Source organism: Herpailurus yagouaroundi, unplaced genomic scaffold (assembly GCF_014898765.1).
Source record: "Herpailurus yagouaroundi ecotype Mexico unplaced genomic scaffold, PumYag 142, whole genome shotgun sequence".
NCBI lineage: Eukaryota > Metazoa > Chordata > Mammalia > Carnivora > Felidae > Herpailurus > Herpailurus yagouaroundi.
In genome coordinates, this window is record NW_024412397.1 from 48,113,964 (window position 1) to 48,125,989 (window position 12,026).

At 39.9% G+C, this 12,026-nt stretch overlaps 1 protein-coding gene across 5 annotated transcripts in view; it reads left to right on the top strand.

Moving 5' to 3' along the window:
- The window catches only part of OSBPL1A (oxysterol binding protein like 1A), a 248,714-nt gene that overhangs the window by 158,035 nt on the left and 78,653 nt on the right, over nt 1-12,026 (top strand). For 4 of the 5 annotated variants that reach the window (XM_040479203.1, XM_040479204.1, XM_040479206.1 and 1 more), the window contains one exon: nt 5,663-5,819. The exons of the other annotated variant lie outside the window; for it this stretch is intronic. In XM_040479203.1, the coding sequence (XP_040335137.1) occupies nt 5,663-5,819 (157 nt within the window). The remainder of the gene's footprint in view (nt 1-5,662; nt 5,820-12,026) is intronic. 5 annotated transcript variants of the gene reach the window in all.

Consider the following 12,026-nt stretch of genomic DNA (forward strand, 5'->3'; position numbering starts at 1 on the left):
CCAGCATGATAGATCTTTGGCTTAACAGGTTTTGTGTGCTTATTTGTTTGGGCTTTGTTTTATTTTTGTTGTAGTAAAGTATGTGTAATATAAAATTTGCCATTTTTACCGTTTTTCAGTACACAGTTTGGTGGCCTTGAGCACGTGGAGCACAGTCACACTGTTGCACAACCATTACCCACCCTTCCCCCGCCCGAATTCATCCTTCCAAACTGAAACTGAAACTCCCAACTCTACCCATGAAAGACTAACTCCCTATCTCCCTCCTTGTGTGTGTGTGTGTTGTTGTTTTTTTTAAATGTTTATTTATTTCTGAGACAAAGAGACAGAGCATGAGAGGGGGAGGGGCAGAGAGAGAGGGAGACACAGAATCTGAAACAGGGTCCGGGCTCTGAGCTGTCAGCACAGAGCCTGATGCGGGGCTCGAACTCACAAACCGTGAGATCGTGACCTGAGCTAAAGTCGGTCGCTCAACCGACTGAGCCACCCAGGCGCCCCTGTGTATTTTTTTTTTAAAGCATGAGGATCATTGCCTTATGCTATTATAAGATAGCTCAGTAACCACCACAGTGCAAGCATTAAGCACTGTCTCCAAGTGCTTTATGCTTTCCATTAAGACATTACTATGTTGCCCATTAACATTGGATGACAGATAAGGTCTGGTTTATTTGATATTTATATGTATGGGCAAAATTGAAAACCTGAAGTTTTAAGATTGAGATTTAAGATCTCAGAAGTGCTAAGATCTACCACTGATATATTACTACTGGGAGATTTGAAAATTACTTCTATGGGCAGGCTTTACCTTGATCAGTAAACCTCCACAGTGGCTTTGGTGTTTTTAGGTATTTAGCTAAACATGTTTGAATTTTTGTTTTTTTAATGTTTGTTTATTTTTTGAGAAAGAGAGCAAGCTGGAGAGGGGCAGAGAGAGGGAGAGAGAAATCCCAAGCAGGCTCTGCACTGTCAGCTCAGAGTCCTATGTGGGGCTCAAACTCATGAATTGTGCGATCATGACCTGAGCTGAAACCAAGAGTAGGATACCTAACCGATTGAGCCACCCAAGTGCCCCAACATGTTTGAATTTAAATATATCTATAACTATGGGTCTACATATGAAATGATGCTATCCTAGAGACAGATTGGTGTGACTAATGCTATGAATGCAGTCTATTAAGAATAACTCCCTATTTAGAGGCAACTGGGTGGCTCAGTCATTTGCGTGTCTGACTCTTGGTTTTGGCTCAGGTCATGATCTCATGGTTCCTGGAAGTGAGCCCCCTCCTCAGGCTCGTGGGCCGTCAGCACAGAGCCTGCTTGGGATTCTCTCTCCCTCTCTCTGCCCTTCCCCCGCTCACATGCATACACATGCTCTCGCTCTCTCTCTCTCTCAAAAAAAAGTAAATAAACTTAAAAAAAAAAAAAAGACTCGCTTTTGCCAATTAGGTAATTATTTCATACTATGTATATTAGACATGTCTCTGTTCATAGTAGTAGAAGTAATGAGCTTTTGTTCTTAATTAAGCAGCTAGTTAGTTTTTACCACAGGGGCACTGTAAATCATGTTGTTGATCATGTTTCCTTCTCTCCCTTTGAAGCTAAAATGCTCAGAGAGAAGTTTGTGATCAACCCCTGGCCAGGTGTACAGACCCTCATGGCATGCATGGGGACACTGCCTCATTTCCTTCTTCATTTTACATCCTCCTTGCCCTCCTGCCTGCCTTGCTTTTTCTTTATCTTAAATTGGTCAGCTGCCCTGGGGACTCGAGATTCACCTTCTTCTCAGTGCCTGCGGTCACTCCCTACTGCCACACCTTCCTGGTGCCTTGCACTCCCATCCTACTGAATACCTCATTCCTGTCTGTATTGGGTCCTGCTTTTCCCTCTCCTTGGTAAAGTCCTCTCTTATAACTCTCCCCCCACCCCCACCCTTCCTTTTGTCAACTTTGAGCTCCATCATCAGTCACAGTCCTTTCTAGACACCCTGTCCTTTTGGCCTGCTGTTCCCATTCAGACTTCTGTTATGGTACCTAGAAAACTTTACCAAATTCAGATGTTCACAAAATAGTCCACCTCTACTAGACCCTGGGCAGGGACCAGATCATACTGTTCTTTGGCTCCACGCTGCCTGCACTTGATAAGGGGAGAGGGGGAATGAATTAACCAGTGTCATATACCATGAATGAGCCAGTAATTCTGTAAGAATTGAAAAATGACCATTGGACTAAACAATATGGAGGTAATTGGTGACCTTTGTCAGAGCCCTCCAGGGGAAAGGTGGGGATAGCCTGGTTGTATTGGGGAGGGAGGTTGGGAAGAAGGGCTGGGGGAGGGGAGAGGTAGAAGAACCAGGAGAAAGGAGTAGAAAGGCAGGCTGGGAGGGGGCAAAGAGGGCATGAGGTTGTTCCTCTTGCCACAGAGGACAAGGGTCTGCACTCTCTGTCATTTGGTGGTGTATCCCTGGGAGGTAACCCCGGTGGCCCCGTAGTATGGATGAAGGGAGTAGGTCTTCAGCTTATATTCACCAAGTTGAAGTCTTGTTTTAGAAAAAGTTTCTTTGCCTCATAGGAGCTCTTAACTGCGTTACCTCTTTGGTGTTTACTGCACATGTCTGCTTTTTGTTAGGAATTTTCTTTTTAGGTGGACAAGTCCCTGTCTTATGATTTGTAGTCCTTAAACAGCAAATACATTGTGCTGTTCGTAGTGCCATTTAATAAATGCCTGAGGTTTTTTTGCTTCAGTGTTTTTTGGTTTTCATGACATCTAAATTATAAAGTACTAATGCATCTTAAATAATACTAACCAATTCAGATAAAACTATTTTGTCTGACTCTTCAGAATCTTCATTTTTTTCATATGAAACAAATTTGAAAATGTAGGTGTGAAAAAACCACTCCTATTTCCCCACCTAACACCACTGTCATCATCTCTGATTCAGGATTTGTTCAGACAACTTCCTCTCACCAACACTCTTACCTCTACCTGAGTGCCGTTTTCTTTTTTTAAAGATTTACATGAGGCACCACCTCTCCTACGTCGTCTTTCCTGATACCCATCAACCTAGCTGAGAAAATTGATTCCCTTACCTCACTGTGCCCTAGACAGACTTCTGTTATTTTACTGCTCTGGTCTGTATGTACATCTGAACCAGACTGGCCTCTCCTTAGGAAGGAGTAAAGTTATTTTTTTGCTCTATATTTTAGAGTTGCAGAACGATACCTTGATTATTTTTGTCTTTTGTATTTTGTTAAAAGCATTTTTCTGTTTTATTAAGTTGTAGGTGTAAATGTGATTTTAACAACTAATTTCATCTGATGGCGGCTGTCCTTTCTTTGTTACTGGCTATTCAGGTTGTCTTTAATTTTTTTGAATACAAGGTTGTGTGACTGCCTGACAAAATTGACAGTGAAAAATATGTCTCTTTGAATTTATTATTAAAATATCTGTTTCTTTGTTATAACGTCTATGACTTGAACAAAGTATATTTTCAGAAATTCCAGTAAAATTATATTTACAGAAAATAAAAATTGCTGCCATTGAAAGACATTCCCCAAGTAACTTAACACCATTCAGAGGGGCCAGGGTTCAGAGTTCAAGATGTGTTGTCCAACCTGCAATTGTACTTGTCCAACATTTGTTACTATGGTGTTTCCTGGCTTGTAATGGTTCCAACTTACAATTTTCCAGCTTTATGATGGTGTGAAAGTGATATGCATTCAGTAGAAACCATACTTCAGGGTTTGAATTTGGATCATTTCTGGGACTAGTGCTGGGCAGCTGCAGTGAGCCTTGGCTCCCGGTAGGCCAGTAAGACAAGCATTCTGCATCCAGACAACCATTTTGTTTTTCAGTATAACATTCAATAGATTATATGAGATGTTCAACACTTTATTATAAAATAGGCTTTGTGTCAGATGATTTTGCCCAACTAATGTAAGTGACCGAGCATATTTAAGGTAGGCTAGGCTAAGCTGTGATGTTGAGGAGGTTAGGTGTATTACGTGCGTTTTTAACTTAATATTTTTTTATTTATTTTAGAGAGCACAAGGTGGGAGAGGGGCAGAGGGGGAGAGAGAGAAAGAGAGGATCTTAAGCAGGCTCCATGCTCAGTGAAGCCCAATGCAGGGCTCGATCACAGGATCCTGTGATCATGACCTGAGCTGAAATCAAGAGTCAGACACTCAACCAGCTGAGCCACCCAGGTGCCCCATAAATTAATTATTTTAACATTTATTTATTTAATTTGAGAGAGAGCACGTGCACAAGCAGTGCGGGTCGGAGAGATGGGAGAGAGAATCTGAAGTAGTCTCCAGGCTCAGAGCTGTCAGCACAGAACCCGACATGGGGCTCGAACTCCTTCAATTGTGAGATCATGACCTGACCCAAAGTTGGACACCTAACTGACTGAACCACCCAGGTGCCCTGACCTAATATTTTGAACTTGATGAGTTTATTGGGACGTAACCCCATTGTAAGTCAAAGAAGATCTATAATCAACCGAATGTGATAAAAATAAGGTTCCTTGATGTTGGCTAAGTTATAGAATGCAGCAGAGGGAAAAGAAAGTGCTAAAAAATTTGATTTCCTGAACAGTTTAGCTGTAATACAAACTAAGCAGATGGTCAGTAAATTTAAGGAAGTTTGAGGAAGTTTGCTTGAATGTGTGTAAGAGTTCTGCCCTAGAGCTGAGGACAGTTGAGTGTATAGTCATCTGCTTAGGAAGGGAATTTAGAAAGTTACCTTGAATTTATATTTCAGTAGAAACACAGGCACAATTTAAAGTTTTTTGTAGATTGCTACTTTCAGCTGAAGTATATAGAGCAATAAATGAATCGGAGGACTTAAGTTCAAATGCTGGTTCACCTAACTCAAAAGCCATGAGACCATCAACACACATGTTAATAACCCCGTAGTCCTGCTTTACTGTCACCAAGGCACCCTGAAAATGCTAAAAGGAGATGAATAATGTGATCATGCCTGAAAACTATAATGTGTTGTATAAAAATAAGTTGTCTTCGTATTCTCAAACAGGCAGATGGCTCTACCCTGAATACATAGCCAATTAGGAACATGGTATTTCTATCCTAAAAATGCCTGCCTGATAATTGGATTGTATATGGACACTTTGAGCTTTAGCTCTTGAGGATTAAAATAATATCATACCAAAAGAAGTATTTTTTGAGGTATTTTAAGATTACCTTTTCTTCTGTGTCTACTGTATCAAAGGTAATTTAAACTTCCCCTGAGTACACCGCTATAAGTTTTTCCTTATACGTGAATTCTAAAAACTGAATTTTTTTTTTTTTTTGGTAGGTTACCCTTAAGATGTTTTGAGAGGGAAGATAGAAATTTGGGGGGAGGGGGAACTCCTTCCTGAATATGATTTCTTAAAGAATTGGATAATCTTTGGAAATCTCTTGTAATGTCTAAAATCTGTTTAATTGTAAGTTTATAGTAGCCTGTATCTGTTTCATAAATCCACTTTAGCCTTATTGGGTGCAGGTTCCCTGAAATCCCTGAGGAGGTGGTTAATGGATGGATTGTTGAAGGACAAAGTAGGCTGCTTAAGTTTCAAAGCCTAATGCATTGAGGGAGATATCCATTGTTACTGCCACCTCGCACCCAAGTTCAGTTCATTGACTGCGAACCTGCTCTGCCACAGAGTCCGAGTCCGAGCGGTCCTTGAGCAGACTGGAGGCAGTGACGGCACGCTCCTCTGAAGAGGAAGGAGAGCACCTGGGCAGTAGAAAACCCAGAATGTCAGAGGGAAACGATTGTGGTGGTGGAGATGCTCTCTCCAATGGCATCAAAAAACACAGGTAGGACAGTCTTTAACAGTCACTATTGCTGGCTTTTTCTTATAAAATACTTACGGGTTCATAAAGAAAAGCATACCTTCTCTTTGTTTTTTCCTGTCTGTGTTGGACATTTATATTGCCGTTATCACCTCAGAGAAAGGATTTAGCTTAAGTACTTTTGCTCATTTGAGAGAAGAACATCATCTGTAATTGTAGGAACAAAGCATAAAACGTGGTTTTGGCAACCATGGTTTCGGGGAACATAAATCCTTTAGTTGAAAATTCAGATAGGCTCTTCAGAATTGTCTATTGCAATTGATGCTGGGCTCCTTTTTCCTCATACATCTTTGATGACTCTGCCTCCCCGTGCTATTTTAGTTTCTCGCCATTTGATCTTGTTGGTTTTAGTGAGAGTGGATGGTAATATTGCCTGCCTGTTGATACAATTCAGTTACATTTAAACAAAGCCTTTTATTAAGACCCAGGGTTTGTTGAACATATCCATTTTACACTGTCTAATAACATTAGTATCTTTTTATTCCCTTGATGATTTCTTCCTAGAGATTGCCCCAGAGTAATGAGAGGCAGCAGGCACTGGAGCTCTCAGGTTTCGGCACAAGTGTGCAGACACAGTGGCACAGGTGCCTGCCGGTATTCATAAAATATTTTATCAAATTATGGGTTAAGGCTGTATCCTGGTGTCATTGTGAAATGCACACGGGGGGGGGGGCGGGTAAGAAGTTATTAACGGTTAATTTCTACAAGATAGTTTCGTTTGTTTAATATGTGCAAGTTGTATAACTCTGACTCCATCTGCGCCATGATTCTGGTCCTGATTGGTCTCAATAATTCTACTGGGGGAGAATGTACATATCCCTTCTGATTTATGTGTATTTGCCCCTGGCTAACAAAAATAGTTTATACTCCTTTTGAAAACATCCAGTGAATTTTAGGTAATAAACTAATTGAAACCAGGATTTTCTTTTGTTTGGTTAGGGAGTATCCTCTAAACATACTCACTGATGCAATTTACTATTGAAAATTATGTGGCCAGCAGTGCTTTCCTGATTGCCTTCAGTAGTTGCTGTCAACTCCTTTGGGAGTCCGGGGCTAAAAAAGTTCTGTATAGGACATGAAATACCTAACAGGACACTTGGCAGGCTTACCAGACATACATTATGACAGTCTGGTGAGAACACAGGTGAACTCTTACGAATAGCTGATACAGTTGTTCAAATATCCATCAGAATAAAATAGAAGGTTGCAGATAAATTCCAGGGTCACTTTGTGCTTAAATACTCTCAGATCCTAGGGCTGGAGGCATTTCTCTGCTGCCTTTCACAGTGCCAGTAGCCCTTTAGTATGTGTGCTGTAATCATAACAGTAGTTATTTTGCACTTGACAGAAATTTATTATACTGTATTTATATATTCTGTGTTATATCTTAGTCAAACCCAGAATGGTAAAGTGAGAAAGTTAAGGTGAAATTGTTCAAAAATGAAATCAGGGCAGGTCACTAAGAAAAACTTCAAAGGAATGCAGCTAGGTAGTGACCTCACTGGAAAAGTTAAACTGATAAATGAGCTGCAGTTTACTAAGCCTGTAAGTGTAATAAAATATTCTTTAGTATTTAGGAGAAAAGAGGACAGTTTAGGAAATTGTCAGCAATCAGGTATGTAGGGAAAACATAACAGTTTCTATTTTAAAAAGTAATTGTTAGGAGTTTTTTGTTTTGTTTTTTAGCCTTTTGTCTTGAAGTTCCTCTCTAATCAAATAAAGAGAACCTATGCCACCAACAATTTAAAAGTTTCATTTCAGATTAAGAAAGTAAATGTAGTATTCAGTGTTACCAAGTCCCTCTTGCCTGTGCCTTCAATTGCATTGTAAGTAATCTGTGTTTACAATGCGCAATTACTGTGGTAATAGGAAGAATAATTTGAATTAGTAGTAATTTTGGCGATGTTTTTAGAAAAGCAGAAGTAGTGCTGTTGGAGGATCAGCCCAAAGTGACCCTGGAATTTATCTGCAGTCTTCTATTTTATTTTTAAAAGTCACGTGAAATTAGTATTTGACCTTGTCATATATTATATATTTCCTCTTCCCTCCATACCACCATTTACCTTCAAGGATATACACACTTAAATTTAGGAAGGAGGACATGGGAAGAATATAGGTTGTAAAATTTTTTAAAGTGAGAAATTAATATTTTTAAATGGCAAAAGATAAGCCTTACAATAATTCACATGGAAAGTATTAAATCATGGCCTAACTGATTTGCTGATAAACTAGAACAGGGGTTTTCAACTATTTAGCCATGGAACCACTCGTATAACAGATATTTAGTGTGGAAACTTAAAATCTCAACCACCTTCGGAGATTGTTGGGTCTCCCCTCAGAGGGGTCCTCTCCGCTCTTCTCCCCCGTCTCTAGCTTCAGTGGGAGACACCACATCTACTTCATGTCCTTATCCAACAAAAATATTTAAGCTCTATTTTCTGTAGTACGTGTTATAAACCATTACAAACTATGTTTCTGTTCCTGTTTATTACATACATAGGGGCCTTGGAGGGTGTTTGCTACGTGGGAAGCACTCTGCAAATGACCTGCTTTAACTCTGTTCATTCCATTTTTCCTCAAAAACTGTGATTTGCTTTGCCCTCAACCTCTACCCACTCGTTTTCCTTTTCCACCCAGTCATCATAGGGTGACATTGTGGGGCACAGTTTGAAAATTTCCAGGTATAGGGCATATGTCATATTAATTAACTATAAAATAAGGTGTGCTAAACTAATTTCTATGATAATAAAAGTGTAGATACTATGGATGTTTAATCTGTCCCATGTGATAATTGCCAACAAAATATTTTTTAAAAAGATTTTAATGTTTATTTATTTTTGAGGAAGAGTGTGAGCAGGGGGGAAGGGCAAAGGGAGAGGGAGACACAGAATCCAAAGCAGGCTCCAGGCTCCAGTGCTGTGCATGCTGTTGGGCTTTCAGGTTAGTTCTAGAGAAATGTCAACAAAATTAGGGTTTTACTTATGACCTAGAACCATAAATATTGCAGAGTTAGCGAGTATACAAAACAAATGCTCCATTTCAATGGCATTTTATTTTTTCTCCGGAAAATATACTGAGTTGCTTTGTGGACAATTAGGCTACACCATGCTGTAGTTCGATTTATATTGATAGGGCTTCTTGACATCTTGGCTGTGTTTCACAGGAGCAGCTCTCTCGGACTTAATTTATGAAATTTATTCAGAGCTCTGATCTTTTAACTTGTTAGTGGTTTGCACCAAGTTGTTATATTTGATAAAGATGCTGATATTTATTTCATTACATCACTGGATATGGTATAAAAGATACTTAATGTAGAACAGATTAGTTAGAATGTGAAACATAGGATCCATGTTACAATTCTGTAAATTCTATTTGTAAATGTTATTTACTTCATTAATAGCATTAAATGGTAAAAGGAGAAAAACATACGATCATTCTAATAAAGAAAAAATATTCAATAAAATCACAGTCATTCCTGATTAATAAATAGCAAATCACAAATGTAAGAGAGAACTTCTTTAATCTTGTTAAAATTCACAAGAAACAAATTACTTAATGAGATAGTAAAGACAGTACTTAGAATATCAGGAATAATATAGGCATGCCTGCTGCCATCTTTGCTATTCAGCATTATTTGGAGGCCATAGTCAGAGATAATACCATAGCCATGAAATTTAGAAATAAAACCAGGGTGCCTAGGTGGCTCAGTTGGTTAAGCGAGATCAGGTCATGATCTCGTGGTTCATGAGTTCAAGCCCCACGTCAGGCTCTGTGCTGACAGCTTAGAGCCTGGAGCCTGCTTTAGATTCTGTGTCTCCCTCTCTCTCTACCCCTCCCTTGCTCACACTCTCAAAAATAAAATAAAAACTAAAAAAAATTTTTTAAAAACCATAAGTATCTACCGGCAAATTGTTCAAGTTGGTAAAGAAGTTTGGCAGGGTTGCTTTTATACACAATCAACTGTTTACATTTCTGTGCACCATCAACACACTAGCTTAACTGGGGAAGGGGGCATACTGAGAGTACCTATTATAAAGTTACATACCTAGGAATAAATCTTAGCAAAAAATGTAATATTAAACTTACTGAAAGACCTAAAACTTATTGAGATGGCAAATACATTGTCAGAGAGACATTTTTGCCAAATTGATCTGCAAGATTCAGTGTAGTTTTAATTAAAATCTCAATGCCCTTTTCCTTGGAAGTTGAAACACGAATTCTGAAATATGTATTTAAGCCCATAGGGCTTTGAAGAGCCAAGATACTGCTCAAGAACCAGGTTGAGGGAAAGGAAAGCATTTTCTTTATCAAACGTGAAAGTCTTTAGTGCAGAAGTTTCATGGAGGCAGACCTGGAGAATGGAACTAGAAGGTCGCAAGACCTGGGGCGCCTGGGTGGCTCAGTCAGTTGAGTGTCCGACTTCGGCTCAGGTCATGATCTTGCAGTCTGTGAGTTCGAGCCCCGTGTCAGGCTCTGTGCTGACAGCTCAGAGCCTGGAGCCTGCTTCGGATTCTGTGTCTCCCTCTCTCTCTCTCTCTCTCTCTCTCTCTCTCTCTCTCTCTGCCCCTCTCCTGCTCATGCTCTGTCTCTCTCTGTCAAAAATAAACAAACATTAAAAAAAAGAATTTAGAAGGTCCCAAGACCCACAGATCTAGGAAACCTGGTATATACAGCAGAGCTAGCCTAGCAGATCAGTGAGGGGAAGAATGGGTTGTTAGGTAAATAGTACTGAGTTAGTCATTTAATGTGGGTCCTCCAAAACAAAAAGGAAATGGATCCTTATTTCATATACACAAGTATAAATTCTAGATGAACCAAACACTTGTGAAAGAGAAAAACTTAAAGACTTTTAGAAGGAAATATAAAGTATCTAACAGTTTTAAAATAGGGCAGAATTTCTTACAACAGAAATGTGATAGGGACTAAGTTTATATCTGATTCTAGTTAATGTACTTGTATTTATACTGATGTATTTACTTGAATAAAGCCTTCTATTCTCCAGTAAATGTGGCTAAGAGTCTCAAAGGTTTATTTTGCTGAAATGGCAGATTAGGACTCCTGATGATCACCTAGTTTACCCTTTATTTATCCTTCGTGACTTCTTTAGAATTGAATTATTACTAGCCAAATAACAGCAGTCTTGTGTTCATGAAGAAGTCATACAAAGAATATGCTGTCAAGTTGAAGAAATTAAGAATACAGGGTAAGACAATAACTTTCAAGAAGTAAGATTATAGTGAGAAAATGTTAGTCATGAAAATTATTCGACTTTGAATAAATCTAATCACTAGAACAAAACCACCTTGGTTTTGAAATCTCACTGCAGATATGGGACAAATGATCTGGTTTCAGACCTGATCAGGTCCGGGCAGAGTTGCTAACCAGTTCCCCCTCCCAGATGTCCTCTGTTGCCCTGGGCAGAAAAAAAAATACTCTTGTCTGTCAGAAAATGTTTGGGGTAATTCCCTGTTGTCATGTCGTGACCAGGGTCACGTTAGCAGGAGTCCAGATACAGGTCTGAATTTTAAAGACCCAAGAGTCCTGGGAGAAGAACAAGAGCCTGGCCGGAATTCCCAAGATTTGTGGTAGGGCCGGAGGGACCAGTGGTTTTAAGGACACTGTGAATCTGCACTCTCAGCCTTCTCTTTGCCCCAGAATACTTATTTGCTCTGGAAGGTAGAGGGCTTTAATGTTGTTTTTTGGTTTTTTTTTTAAGAAAAATTTAAAAATAGTATTACTAAAACGCACAGCTCTACTGTGGGGCCTACCTTTTTAACCAGTTGGACACATGGCTGTCTCAGAAACCTGAGAGAGAAGAGTGCTAGAGATGGAGAACAGTGAGAAGCTCCAGGAGAAGCAGCAGAGAAAGAGGATGCCTGACACTCCAGGAGATGCAGAAGTTGGGGCCAGGGTGCCGCAGGGTGCAAAGGAGGTAGACAGCTGGCGGTCCTGAAACCCCCCATCGGGGGGCAGTGGAGATCGGACACCTGGGACAGATTGGCAGGTTGGATGCCAGCAGGCCACTCTGATTACATGTGACACCCACCTCTCCCACAAAAACATGATTGGAGATTTCTGGACCAGTAAGAGCTTGGCAGGTGAGGGCTGAGCACCCAACAAAAAGTGTTCAAATGCAAAAAGCTCATCTAGGACTAACAAGCTGTTGGGCCA